This window comes from Cucurbita moschata, unplaced genomic scaffold (assembly GCF_002738365.1).
Source record: "Cucurbita moschata cultivar Rifu unplaced genomic scaffold, Cmos_1.0 Cmo_Scf00082, whole genome shotgun sequence".
Lineage (NCBI taxonomy): Eukaryota > Viridiplantae > Streptophyta > Magnoliopsida > Cucurbitales > Cucurbitaceae > Cucurbita > Cucurbita moschata.
Window position 1 is genome coordinate 371,159 of NW_019268598.1, and position 14,897 is coordinate 386,055.

The 14,897-nt window shown below is 38.5% G+C and overlaps 1 protein-coding gene across 1 annotated transcript; it reads right to left on the reverse strand.

Moving 5' to 3' along the window:
- Positions 1-534: 534 nt before the first annotated feature.
- Positions 535-14,622, reverse strand: LOC111438715 (proteasome activator subunit 4). Its single transcript, XM_023076558.1, has 35 exons — positions 14,180-14,622; positions 13,401-13,503; positions 13,217-13,329; positions 12,804-12,926; positions 12,239-12,340; positions 11,997-12,162; positions 11,604-11,720; positions 11,455-11,522; positions 11,257-11,355; positions 10,963-11,179; positions 10,303-10,536; positions 10,092-10,219; positions 9,885-10,002; positions 8,985-9,185; positions 8,756-8,911; positions 8,599-8,675; positions 8,285-8,496; positions 7,838-8,051; positions 7,678-7,757; positions 7,458-7,575; positions 7,191-7,361; positions 6,587-6,755; positions 6,464-6,507; positions 6,344-6,386; positions 6,106-6,251; positions 5,918-6,009; positions 4,939-5,837; positions 4,003-4,269; positions 3,835-3,930; positions 3,419-3,597; positions 2,525-2,606; positions 2,201-2,325; positions 1,898-1,990; positions 894-1,047; positions 535-818 (listed from the first exon to the last, which is right to left on the reverse strand). The coding sequence occupies exons 1-35, from the start codon at positions 14,338-14,340 to the stop codon at positions 777-779; spliced, it is 5,409 nt and encodes a 1,802-aa protein (XP_022932326.1). The 5' UTR covers positions 14,341-14,622; the 3' UTR covers positions 535-776.
- Between the last annotated feature and the right edge of the window lie 275 nt (positions 14,623-14,897).

Below are 14,897 nucleotides of genomic sequence, written 5' to 3' on the forward strand. Positions count from 1 at the left end.
CACTAAAATCCGTTAAATTAATAAAATTACTCTTGAATTTCATATGGTTCTAAAAATATTCTTTTTTTAATAATAATTTTAAACTTTTTTTAAAAAAATACTAATTAACTTTCAAGCGTGATATTAGTGTAGTATTCAAAATTTCGATTGTAAAATTACTCATCAAATACAAAAAAGATCGAAAAATGAATATGATTATGATCACGAGACATTCTTATCCGTCACCGTAATAGACACAAATTATAAAAATAAAAAAAAAAACTAATTTAAATAACAACTATCAAAATGTATTTTGTAACTCAAGGTAATTATTAACTATCCATTTACTCAAAATATTATAAAATAAAAATTGTACCTCATTATTTCAATTATTTTACTTAGTTTTATTGGAAATAAGGTAAAAAAATAACAGAAGTGAAGCAAAAAAATAAATTAATAATTTATTATTCAATTTTTTTCGTCTAGAATATAATATTTTAATTAGTTGAGTTATGTGCTTATATAAGAGCAAATAATAATAGAAAGCAATGAGACGTGGCTAAGAACATTCATTTTAGATAGTCCGAATGTACCAGAAGATGAAGGCAGTAGGGACAGTGGCGCTTCATCTCGTTACTAAATTCTACGAGCCTCGAACAATGCAATGCAACTTTGAACCGAGACAGCTCGATAACGAGGGCTGCAATAGAATATGATCAATAATGTTTATACAAGAATATCGACTCACTACATTCTTTTTAACTATATCTTTTTCCACCCAATTGTACACTATTTGATCAAGCGAAGTATGATGATGATGAGGACGTATCTGCCAGAATCTGCAAAACACAAGGATAATAAGCGTCGATCGATCTCGAAATATCGAATATGTCATGCTAAATGAATCATCCCACCTCTAGTTGTTCTTCATTAAATGAATCTTTCTGAATGTTCCAAGTATCGGCATGAGTCCTTCGAAACTCCGCAATGGCTTTTGTTACAGTAACTTTCACAGGTGATGGCTCCACGCTGAACCGAGCGAGCAGAGTGACGCACTCGGGCAGCCAACTGAAATAGTAGTAGATACAAGAAATTGTATGAATTCATATGTCTATATAGTTCAGATGGTTCAACTAGCAAAACTCCCCAAACCAGTCCCAGAGAAGATCCCAAGCGGGAAACCTAAACTTAAACCGTTCGGGTTGTCACGTGGATGTGCTAAGTATGTTGAATGATCATACACCCTAGCTAACTTGGAATCAGCCAACATATTTAGCATGGGTAGGGATTGAACTAACGAGGAAAACCACCGTTGAGGAATGTTCGGAGGAATTTAAGTAAGCAATACATCTCCATTGATACGAGGTCTTTTGGGAAAACCAAAAGTAAAGCCATGAAAGCTTATGCTTAAAGTAGACAATATCATACCACTGTGGAGGTTCGCGATTCCTAACATGGTATCAGAGTCATGCCCTTACTTAGTCATGTCAATAGAATTCTCGAACAAAGAAGTTGTATTCCAAAGTGACTCAAGTGTCGAATAAAGGGTATACTTTGTTCAAGTACTCCATATGGATAAGGAGTCGAATCTCGATTAAAGGGAGGCTGTTCGAAGGCTCCATACTTTGTTCGAGGGGAGGATTGTTGAGGAATGTTGGGAGGAGTCCCACGTTGGCTGATTAAGGGGATAATCATGGGTTTTATAAGTAAGGAATACATCTCCATCAGTATGAGATCTTTTGGGAAAATCAAAAGTAAAGCCATGAGAGCTTACGCTCTAAGTGGACGATATCATACTATTGTGGCCGTCCGTAATTCCTAACAACTCTATACGAGTAAAATGCTTACGATATCGATTAACAAGCTTGGCTGTCCCAAGTATATTACAAAACAAGCTTTCATGAATAAGCAGACATACCTCGGCATATCGTAAGGAGCTGACAAGACAGAAGCTGTCAAAGCAAGTACCGCACCGTGAACCGTAGCTAGAGACTGACCCGAACTTAAATTTCTGAAATCGACAACATAAAATTCTGAGACGATAGTACGTGCAATAAGTGTGGAATACATACCAATATAGCATTAAAGCCATACTAAAATGTCAAACATACAAGACATTGATTATCATTTCACATTCCTAAGGATAAAAACATGCCGATGAAAGTAATCAATGACGTTCTTTTATAAGGTAGATGACATTTATATGGGACTTGAAATTAACCTCTTTCTTCTCTTTGCTTGGAGATTATTTGCTTCCCTGCACGCTCGCTCACGGAAATCTCTAGCCAGATCTTCGTCCCCGCCCTTCATAAGGCCTGCTAGAACTGCTGCAGCATGCTCTCGTATCTGATTCAAATATTAGGTACGTTATCAAAAGATGATACGAATCGAGTCCTTGGCCAAGGGGCTTATTAAGTAACAAAATCGCTATCAGCGAAGCCTAGTGCATTGATATAACCGAGTCGGACTACATTTGAACTACAGAAGATAATTGTTTTCTTAACATACTCGCATAATTGTTAATAAATACGAATCAGGAACTTACCTCGACTTGGCTGTCTATAAGAAGCTTCTCGACAGTTCTCCAAATTTGTTGTTTCTCTGAACTTGTGAGAATGTACGTGTGCCTGTGTTTATTACCAGAAAAAGGGTAAAAAATATACTAAAATTAATTCAATATCGAACAAAATTGAGAGGTTAAGAGAATGGCATCACAGAACAAGGACTTGATTCGAAGTTTTATGTAACAACATAGGCCCACCGCTAGCAAATATGTCCGCTTTGGCCCGTTACGTATCACTGTCAGCTTCCCAGTTTTAAAACGTGTCTACTAGGGAAAGGTTTTCACAATCTTATAAGGAATGGCTTCGTTTTCCTCTTCAACCGATGTGGGATCTTACAATCCACCCCCTTGGAGGCCCAGCGTCCTCGTTGGAACATCGCCCGGTACCTGGCTCTGATACCATTTGTAACAACTCAAGCCCACCACTAGTAGATATTGTCCTCTTTGGGCTTTCTCTTTCGGGCTTCCCCTCAAGGTTTTTAAAACACGTCTACTAGGGAGAGGTTTCCACACTCTTATAAGGAATGCTTCGTTTCCTCTCCAACTGATGTGGGATCTCACAATCCACCGCCCTTGGAGGCCTAACGTCCTCGTTGGCACTCCGCCTAGTGTCTGGCTTTAATACCATGTGTAACAACTCAAGCCTAAGCCCAAGCCCAAGCCCACCGCTAGCCAACATTGTCCTCTTTGGGCTTTCCCTTTCGGGCTTCCCCTCAAGGTTTTTAAAACGCATCTGCTAGAGAGAGGTTTCCACACCCTTATAAAGAATGCTTCGTTCTCCTTCCCAATCGACATCTTATTTCCAAGTGGAACTAATTTAAAGAACAGAGGCATTGCTTCGAAGTAGAGTTATCGGACAGCCAACGAACAGTCTACCTGTACATGAATGACCGAAGATATGTCAAGGTAGCAGATCTTGTTCTCCAGTTAGAATCACCAGCTGAAGAGAGAATTACAGATATAACCTTCTGCAAATGGGGTTCCCAGAAGACCCTCCATTTAAGCAATTCAAAAGCTGCCTTTGCTAATGTTGACAAATCTTTATTTGATGTTTCCTTCATAACCAAAGAATAATGATTCTAAGTAACGATACATAGTATTTGAATAAGATCTGTTCTATAAGTTGTACAATGGTGTTCTTGAGTTCTAAGGAGACAAGACGACACAAGAAACAAAACGCACGAGTCTCTTTATCGATCAAAGTCCATCAAACTCTCTAAATGTTCGAAAATTTTGCAACTTGCAATTAAATCAATCAAATATGCGCAATAGTAAAGTTCGGTTTTGCATACCTGCAACGAAATTACAGGATATAGAAGACCCACAATAACATCTAACAAATGAGATGACCTTCCGGACTTCATTGATGATATGAGAAAATGGAATAGCTGCAGAAGTGGAAGAGAGTTCAATAAATGATAGATTCTTGAAAGTTCAAAACAAATAGCTATCATATTTACCGTTTCCATCCATTTGACATCATCTTCTGAATCAACGTTCGAGTGTCCATTTTGAACTTCATTGTCCTTTGATGCGTCCAAGTTAGACGAATGGCTCGAGTTGTGTATGTTCTTTACTGCCTGAGTTGCACGTTCAATAAATAGCTTAACCCATCTTTCTTCTTTAAGTTCAACACGAACATCTTCATGTTGATCATGAGGATGAGATGCAAGAAGTCTAATGTTTGAGCAAACAACAGAGAGAGTCACACCTATTGCTTCCCTTACCTGTTCAAGAAAACCAACACCAAGATTAAAGAAGAATTACATACACCTTATAATGTTCGTTAGGAATCACGACTCTCCATGTATTGTTCACTTTGAGCATAAGCTCTCATGGCTTTGCTTTGAGTTTCCCCAAAAAGCCTCATTCCAATGAAGATGTATTCTTTACTTGTAAACTCACGATCATTCCCTAAATTAGTCAATGTGGGACTCCCTCCTAACAACCCTCAACAATCCTCCCCTCGAATAAAGTACACTATAAAGCCTCTTCATGAGGCCTATGGAACCCTCGAACAGCCTCCCCTTAATCGAGGCTCGACTCCTTCTCTGGAGTCCATGAACAAAGTACACCCTTTGTTCGACACTTGAGTCACTTTTGACTACACCTTCGAGGCTCACAACTTCTTTGTTCGACATTTGAGGATTCTATTGACATGACTAAATTAAGGGCATGGTATGATATTGTCCACTTTGAGCATAAGCTCTTATGGCTTTACTTTGGGCTTCCCAAAGAGGCCTCTTTTAGTGGAGATGTATTCCTTACTTATAAACTCATGATCATTCCCTAAATTAATCAACGTGGGACTCCCAATTATCATTTTAGGCTTTAGAAGACATGCAAGCATAATGAAACTGTCAAAATATAATTGAATAGAACGGATGCACGCTTACTTGGGCAGAAGAATGACACATATTGCCAAGTAGCTCCTCGAGAAGTGTAATGTGTAGGCGTATCTCCGCTGATGGCATTTTCGAAGGGGATAACTCTATAAGCGATGCTGATAGAAAAGCGTAGCGCTTGGCTACAACAGTGGTAGTTGCTGCTGCAGGCAAAGGTCTAGCCAAACATTCCAGAATCTGTTGTCTTAAGAAAGGAACTCTTGTTCCATATTTCCCTTTTCCCGTAACCGCATAGCGTATACAAGCTGCCCACTCGGGTACGGATTCTACCGACTGTGCCAGAATAATATTCTGCAACTGGACCATAATCCAGCTTTCCCAAGCATCCAAAAGGCCATCAACATCAGAATGCAATATGCCAGCCAATGCTTCAGCAGCAACACATTGCTTAGACCTCTCACTCGAATTCGCAAATTCTTCCAATGTACTTTTTAGTGATGATAGAACAGTCATGCCACATTCCTGTATCAACCGTTTGAAAATCCGGGCAAAACTCGAGTAAAAGGTATCACTTCCTATCAATGATATCCAACTAGGAGTGCGAGGCCATGAAGCCGAGAAGTCGAAATAAAAACGGGTGATTGATTTGTCAGCTTGACTCTGGAAAGAAGAGTTTCTATGGTTTCCACCAGAGGCTGCAGCATCAGCATCAGTTATGTGAACATGAGAGAGACTATTAAAAGTCTCGTTGAAAAATCCGTCTTCTTGAAAAATTTGTGTCAAAGCTTTTTCGAGGGATGACTTTGAATCTAATTGCATTTCCATAGGCGAGCCATGTTCTTCCTGAACTGAAACTTTGTAAGGTGATTCTTTCAATAAAGTATTCAAGGCTGAGATTGCAAGAATCCTTGTTTGAGGGAGATGACTTTTCAAATTCATCAAGAAGTGACCTGGAAAAGCATTGGCACACGAAATTCAAGAAATAGAAAACAAATATAAATTGATTCATCACAAAAATCACTCATCAAACCTGCAGTTTCACCGAGGATCTTCGAGGAGCTCAGATTATTCCGGGATGCCATCGCCAATAAAAGCAAAACTCTGTTCGCCATCAAATTGTACCTACATAAAATCCCACAAGTAAAAGCCATCATAGTGTGCAATTGTCCCTCAAAGTCGGGCGATGAACATAACCGATCTTCCAAATAAGAAATTTACCGCCAGTGTAAGCTGGTAGAATCGAAACTCATCGAACTAAGCTGAGAAACCAGATCAGCAAAATCCATTTCACCCATTTGTTTCTCGGATGCTAAGAAAATACTCTTAGATACTCCAGAAAAATGAATGTTAAATTTGACAAATAGCTGCAGAAAATCACAAGAGGTATTATTACTGAAGGTTCTTCATTAATGATAATATCGAAACTGCCATCGAATTATTTTGGAGGTCGCTTTACCTCATTGATTGCTTTCTGGGCTTTCAGTGATTCATGATGGGAGCTTCAGGAGAAAACGAGAATAAGCGAACACGACAGATATTTAAATGATATGGATTCAAGGCAGGAAAAAGAAGTTACCTTGAAAGAATTCCAAAAATAAATGACGAAAACGACTTCGAATCCTGGTAGAGAAAGGAAAATATATCATGAACATTTCATTACTAATGTACTCTGTTCAAATACTTGTATTATGATAGTTACCACTGTCATGTGCTTAAGAACTGTTTGGGTGGCAAGAATTGCACAGGAACCTAGTACAGCATATTCAGGCGAGTCAGGGTTCTTTAAATTCTCAGAAAGAGAAAGAACACACTTTGAAATCATAGATGGCCATCTCTTTAGCAACTTCATAAGAGATTTTCCAGCAAGTCTGAGCAGTAAGTCAAAATTTTAAATTAAAGCACTTATAATACAGAGTTAGAGATCATATATGAAATAAACAAATCAGAAATATGCAGAATTGATATCAATGTATTAGGATCATGTAGGGATTGATATCAATGTACTTAAGCCCAATACCTAACGGGAAAATGTAGCCGACCGTGTTACTAGAACATAGTCAATCCTAATTATTGATCCTGTCCCTTAAGCATTAATCTCGTTCCTTATAATAGTAAATTCCATAGAAGAATTATGAAAACGTCAGACGAGTCTGACCAATTCAGTTCGGTTAAGTCGGTTCTGATGTCCACCACTATCTTCAAAAGGTTCACTTCTTTATAATGCACAGAGCAAGATTAAATGTTTGCAATTAATATTCAGTAGATAGCACCATGTCTACAGGGTAATGCCTTAGAAGACTTACACTCGAACAGTTTCGTAACTGTGCAAGGAGAGATTCAAGAGATCATCCACCAAAAGAATCACATGCTCTGAGGGACAGAAATTTCCAGCAACTCTGTATAAATGGTACGATGATTGTGACGATCTCCACGTACTGTGCATGTATGCTTTGTCAATAAGTGCCCACCTCGGCCTGATGAAAAAAATAAGAAAAATACTTATACCGAGTAAAGTACAATAATATTTCTGAGTGAAGTCTTTAAAAACGAAAAGGAACAGAAAATGCTACCTTTTTTTGCCTTTCGAGCGAGTGGACATGATGAAATTTGTAGGAGGCTCAATAATAGCAGCAGATTCCAACTTCCAAGCATGCCTATGGTTGGACCATTCATCATATTCCAAACTACCTATACGAAAGAAAAAACATTAGTTGTTTTACGAAGAGATACGAATAGGAATCGGGCCAAAGATAAAAACACGAAGTGTAGCCAAGACAATGAGTACTTTACCATAATTTCCTAAAGCATCCATTATGCGAATAATGAGTATCAATAAAACGCTGTCATCAGCTTTCTTTTCCAGCAAATACCTGCTCACGACACGATAGAAGTAGCGATCAGCATATTAGACCTTGACAAATTGAAAACAAAAATAAGATTCATGATGAACCTGCAGGCTGCATGTATTATATCTGCGGCTTTTTCCCTTAATTTAGTGGAGCCAACACTTGGACCTGATGCCCCGGCTATAAAGAAAGAAGGAACTGGACTTCCAACCTTTCCATTCTTGAAGGATGGAATGAAATCAGGCATGCAAGACAAAACACCTTGCAATGAAGAATCAATCCGCAATAGAATCACTTTCAAGTGATCTTTCTCGTCTCCTGCATGATCAAATAGCGTAGTGTTATTACTTCATTTCTTGCATCACGATAATCTCCAGGCAAAAGACAACAATCGAACATATTAATGTAGTGAGCTACTGATCGGGATCTTTGAAATCAGTGAGCTCTTTATTTCTTGTTAAAAAAACGCCCAAAAAAATGTCGGTGAACTTCGAAAACTACTCGTATCCTTCCTGACAAAATCTACCTAAAGGAACAATAATGTACAGCACCTGGATCAGCATGAGTTTTGCTTTCACAAATTTTTAACAGATCATCCAAAGCTGATTGAAAATGAAGATCCAACAATTCATTTGCAAACTGAATTTCTGCATCATTTGGAATGTGCCACTTGGGGATCAATAATGGTGACGCGTCATCTGAATAATCTTTCGTACTGATCCATTCCTCTAATGCTGGAGCATCAGGATGACGTATCGTGCACCTGGAAACCAGAAATTTAAACTTCCAAATGAATTGGGAAAAAGAGTAAAGAGACGGATATAGGAAGATCGACTAGAATGGTAATGGAAAGAGATGGGCATACATGTACTGATCAATAGGATAATAGAGAATCAAACTCCCTAGGAGAGACCGGAGAAGATGATCGGCAGCCCCATTTACCTGTTGTACGACCATAAGAAAAAATTTCAAAACGGACGAAACAAACCACAAGCATAAAGATAAAGTAAGCAGACATTGACCTTCCAAGATGGTGAATCAAAACCACAAGCAATAGTTTCCTTGAATTGGTCTTTATAAGGAAGTAGTGCTGGGCCTCCATAACTGACGGCTACAGATAACATCTTCAAGTGATAGTCAATTGCAGTTTCAAGAGCTGGAGAAAGTGCTGGTTTTCCCTGAAAAGAAAATTGTTATAATTCTTCACATGCTATCAAATTATTGACACAAAATTTATTAAGTTAAATGAACCTTGGATTTTCCTTCCCCTCCCAATCCTGTACTAGGCATTGTTTTCATATTGGATATAGCAGATAACAAAACTGGCGCAACGAGTTGAGCAACGGCCTCTTCTGGGTCGGAATGAACACATGCACAACAAAGAAGTCCAACCTCTGCCACTGCACCTGGAAGAATATTTGTCTTGACAAATTTCGAAATTTTCTTTAAAGCCTGCAAGTGGTAGAAGACAATAAAATTATGCCCTGTGGGAAATTACAAAAAGAAAGGGCAAATAAGGGACAAACCCTTTGCCAAAGGGAGTATGAGAGCGGCAGACTACGGGTATGAACACCGAGTAAGAGCCAAATAAGAAAGATGATAAATGGAAAAACTCTAAGATCCCACATCAGTTGGGGAGGAGAACGAAACACCCTTTATAAGGGTGTGGAAACCTCCCCCTAGTAGACACGTTTTAAAAACCTTAAAGGGAAGCCCGTAAGGGAAAGCCCAAAGAGAACAATATCTGCTAGCGGTGGGTTTGGGCTGTTACAAATGGTATCAGAGTCAGACACTGGACGATGAGCCAGCGGGTAGGCTGAGCCCCAAAGGGGGTGGACATGAGGCGATGTGCCAGCAAGGACGCTGAGCCCCGAAGGGGGTGGATTTGGTGGGAGTCCCACATCGATTGGAGAAAGGAACGAGTGCCAGCGAGGATGCTGGACCCCGAGGGGGGGTGGATCGTAAGATCGGTTGGGGAGGAGAATGAAACACCCTTTATAAGGGTGTGGAAACCTCTACCTAGCAGACGCGTTTTAAAAACCTTGAGGAGAAGCCCGAAAGGGAAAGCCCAAAGAGGACAATATCTGCTAACGGTGGTGGGATTGGGCTGTTACAAAAACAAAGCTGAAGCAGTGTTGAAGTCTATGAAACCTGAGCAAATAATGGTTTTGAAAGCCTTCCAAGCAATATCTCAAGCATACAGTAGTAGTAAGGTCCATCATCAACCAGAAAAGTTCCTGAAGTTGATGAAGAAAGTAGACCTTCATTCCTGCCAAAGCAATTAGTAACGTCTGAATATCGATTTAGCAATTGAAAACTAATTAAAAGAACGATTAGGCCAAAAGTTCCATTACTTACAGAACGCTGCTAGGTTCCAGGTGCAGAAGTAAGGAGAATAAGCGACATAAGAACTCATCCAACCATTCGGAAAATCGGATCATTGGAATAATAGACAGCTCGTCTAAGTTATCATTCAAAGAAGCTAACTGCAAATTATGTTTTGATAATCAGAGGCAGAGTTAAGGAGAAATCAGACCAAAATGAATGTCGTTGTAACTTGTGTACTCACATTGGAGAATAGAGAACCAATTAATTGCATGGTGGCCAGAGTTTTAGGAGGATCATTGGCATCCATACCAAGTAAGGCATTGGATAGTGAAACCATGAGAAGATTAACGAACTCATCATCAGCAACAAGATCAACTGACTGTACAGCTGAAGCTGATAAAGCTGTCAGAAACAACGGACGCCCAACAAATGCAACCGACATAACAGCAGTTTTCAACTGGTGGGTAGCAGTCATCTGGATAAACAAAATGGAGAAGTAAACTAATCACAAGCAACGACGAAACCCTTCCAACCAAATAAAAGAGCATACGGAATTTATTTTGCAATGGGAAACCCTCAAACGACTCGTAGACTCAAGTAAAGGTTAAAATAAAGCCTGCACACACCACCGAAACAGGACCTAACATGTTAGTTTAGATGAACTTTTCATTTTCATCTAAAAAACCTAATAAAAACATTTAACCTGGTATTCAATCGACCGAAAAGACCATAATAGATCAATTTCAGTCGGCTTTATAAAATAGCTGTCAGATTCCGCTATAAGGAAACGAACGTACTTGGTTTGGTGTCAATTACGAGTCAAAACAACACAGCCCACGTACAAATGACATATCCTAATTTTAGGGATATAAGCGTTTTAAGAAAAGGCAATATGACTAACCGTCTCCAAGGCCATATGAAATCGTGAGGCCACGAAGGGAAGAACCAAAGAAGGCTCTACATAAGATAAAATAGAGGTCGCGGCTGCAACGGTTTCAGATAGATGTTCATTTTTGCTATACTGACCACGATCGATTAACTTCAGGATTGTATTGACAAAAGATTTTCTTTCTGATGGTCCTAAATACAGCTTGTTCTGATTATTCTCATCTGCTTTCCTGGAATAACAGTACTTTATTAGAAAGCCATAATGGGTAACAATATGTTTTGCTAACCAAATAAGGGAAATTCTCACTGCTCAGCTTGAAGCCGTTTCCGGAAGGTAATAACCAAATGAAGCAAAAACCGCTCTAACACGTAAGTCCAACGCCCACCATTAGAAGGATGATAGTATCTGTTACAATTTTTTTTCTGTGAGATTTAATTGAAAATAATAGAAAGAGAAGTTTTGTAGACATAAAAATAGCAAGCTTTAAAATGACAATGAACTCACTGTTCGAGAAGGTTGACCAATTTCTCGAGGTGAAACTGTGCTGAACTACCAGGTTTGAGTAGATATACCTGTAATTTAAACATTAACGCACGTTTTTACAATATCTCCCATGAATATCAGATCATAGAAGCTCGATAAAATCAACTTACGATTGATTTTGCAATGGCTTTAGATGGGGTGCCCATCTTATTGGAAAACAAGAACCTCGTGTTTCGAGGAACATCCACAGAGAATGGATATGATCCACTACCATTTGCCACTGGAACCTACAATTTTTTCACATGAAGGATAATTATAACAAAAAGAACCACAAAAAAGGTCTATAGCATAATCGACATATTAAACTTTATGAATGACGTCATAGGACAAGGTTCGTGCTCAACTACAACCAAGTAATTAACAAACAGAATCCACCCGTCGATTATTTAAAACGATCCTTAAATTGCAGTTCATGAAGCTCAACTACCGCGTAGCAACCAGCAAGGTACTTCTAACCAATATCTAACATAATTAAAAATAACTTGCAAAGTTCACATACTCACCTCAAACATGTTCAAGAACCTAGTGAAAAGCGTAGGCAAGAAACGCTCCCAGTCTATGAAACTGTAATTCTTGACGACACGAGCTATAATGGCAGCCCACTGACTGTTCCAAAATTGGCAATTTGGAATCGAGTCCCAGTACTGCATACACTCTTCAATCCAATTGCTACCATACAGTGGCAGGAAGTTATACTCTGATAATTGCTACAAATGAAATTTCACATATGAAAAGAACTCCTTACTGTGTAAAAAAGTCTTGGTTGTCTAAATTGGTAGGAAGAAACAGTCTGACAAAACCAGAACCTTCAAAGGATGAATTATGCCAAGGATTTTCCAACATAGATCTGCAAATTGACCAAGTTAAGTCGAGAATTAATTGGAAAAAAATGTGGGTGACTGGTCCGTAGATGACCTTTTATGCATCGACGATAGAAATGAGAACACAAATTTTTTAAAAACCAAAAGTTTAGGAACAGTTTTCTTATTTGCATGACCAAGAGTATACGAAAAATTTATCGTAATCAAGGGTTTCGAAGCTAATTTTCACACACCTTCAACTATTCCTAACTAGTATCTGATACTACAACTTATCAAGTTAACACGAGTAAATTATTAATATTCAGAGAGTAGCTACTAACTCAATATCACCACCTAAGAGCATTTGGATTTACAGCTCATCTTTTTCGCCACTACGTCACTCCGTGGTACTTTATATATTTTAGAATATATGCATAAAAAAACTAAACAACACAAAAATAAGAAAAGCGAAGAAAATTTGGAATACAACGAATAGCGTCATAACACCACCTAAACTCTGTCCATATATCGGCAGCAGAACCGGCTGGGAAGAATCTCCGGCAAGACCTTACAAGAGAGGTAATTGCTTCAAAATGCCGCTGTCTTAATCTCCAACCTTCTGGACCAGTGTTCCTGATAGAAAGAACAAAAAAAAGCTCTCAGAACAGATTACGAAGCAAATTAGCGAACAAATACAAGCAATCATGGATATTTTACAGTTCATAGACCAGGATCCGAACATTAGCTATTAAAACGATCATTCTAAAAGTGATGATGAAACCCACACGTACCAATTTAGAAACGAATGAACTTAATACCAACGAGCACGATGAGTTTTAAGTGACATGAAAAACCCTTCGCAAGACAATTTAACATATTCCGTGTTCTAATAACCATCACAGTTTCTTGTTAGGATGACTAACCTAGTAAAATGCGTATGAACCAGAGTGTCGTACAACGGTCGCCACTGAACTTTCAAGGAAAGCCTCTTCGAATACTTATTTAGTATCCTGACTAGAATATTTCCCCATCTGACCTATAAAAATAAATACAATCTTCCTTTAGCAACAATAATTATATAACCTCTCAAACGTAAAAAATCCGTACCTGAGCATACAGCTTGCCTTGCGACATATGAAACAACTCTAACCCAATATCTACAACAGCAGCCACATCCTCCAATGATATTTCGCTTTTCGCTTTGATAAAACTGCACGATAAGCATCTAAGTCGTTACATTCATGACTAACACTCTCTCGAAAATCGGAAAGGAAGCATAGCTACAAAATACAAAAACACGACCAACATAGCAAATGAAATCCAAACAATCAATAATATCCCGGACAGTTCTTCCTAGTCTCTCCCTCATTTCAGCTCAAATTTTAACAAATAATTAAGCTCCATTAAGTCGACATTTCTTAATGTATTTGCAGCAAAGTTCTGCCACTCAAGCTAATTAGCGCACCTTTTCCTGAACTAATAACTTCCACCAGAAGTCCAGATATCCAAGAACACAGAAACAAAGATCTTTGTATGATCCGGGGTAGCAGGACAGCTCCACATGCTTAGTAAATAAATAGAATTCCTAGATTTCCGGAGACATACTAATCCATAGTAGGAGTATTATAAGCAAAGGGAAACATGTTTTTTTAGGGAAACGAGTGACCCAATTCAGATTAACTGAGTTTAAAGATGGTTAAAGCCCTTAAACCTCGATTAATTGCTAAATCCTCCTAGTATTGAAGAAGCTAATCCCCAAAAAAAAAAAGAGAAAAAAGCATAGAAAGTTAAAGAAGTAAGAGACAGAAGAAGAGGAAGTAACAGTGATTGAAAAGCAAAAGAAATTAAGAGGCGAATCAGAATCAAGGAAAAGGGGAAATACTGACAGGTCAATAACGGAGACCCATTTGAGAGTGGAATAAACAGAATCAAGATCATCAGGGCGATAAGAATCGTTGAGAGAATTGACGACGAGAGCGAAAGATTCCTTCTCCTTGTGGGTATCAAGAGCAACAGGGGGAGGAAGCCAAGCATTGTAGAGATGCATTCTGGGAATCCAAAACGAAGATTCAAAAGCTGAGAGAAGTGCAGATTGGGAAGAATCGAAATAGTGAAAGGGGGGGATGGATTGAAGGTTTTTGTGGGTTCTTGAGGGGGAAGAACAGGAGGTAATAGAACAGAGAGATGAAAAGGGGAAATGTAAAAATGGAGATTTGGAAATTTGGAAATTTGGAAATGGGTTTTAGCAATTTCGATCCTCTCGTTTTCTTTTTCAACAAGAAAGTTATGACTTGCTTAGCCTTGCCTTTGGCGTTGCGTAGGAACACACACGTTGACGCACAGTCACACCCAACAGCTTAGAGAGAGAGACGACGAGGAGAGATAAAAGAAATTGACATGTTTTTATTCATAATATCTTTATTTAATTTTAATTTTTTTTTAACTTATTTATCTTTTAAAAAAAATTAAATTTTAATTTTGCTCAATAAATCCGATTATAAATGTCAAATATTTTAATTTTCATTCCTTATTTTCGAGGGATCTGACCAAAAAAATGTCAAATATCCCACATTGGTCAGCGAGGAGAACGAAACACTAGGTGTG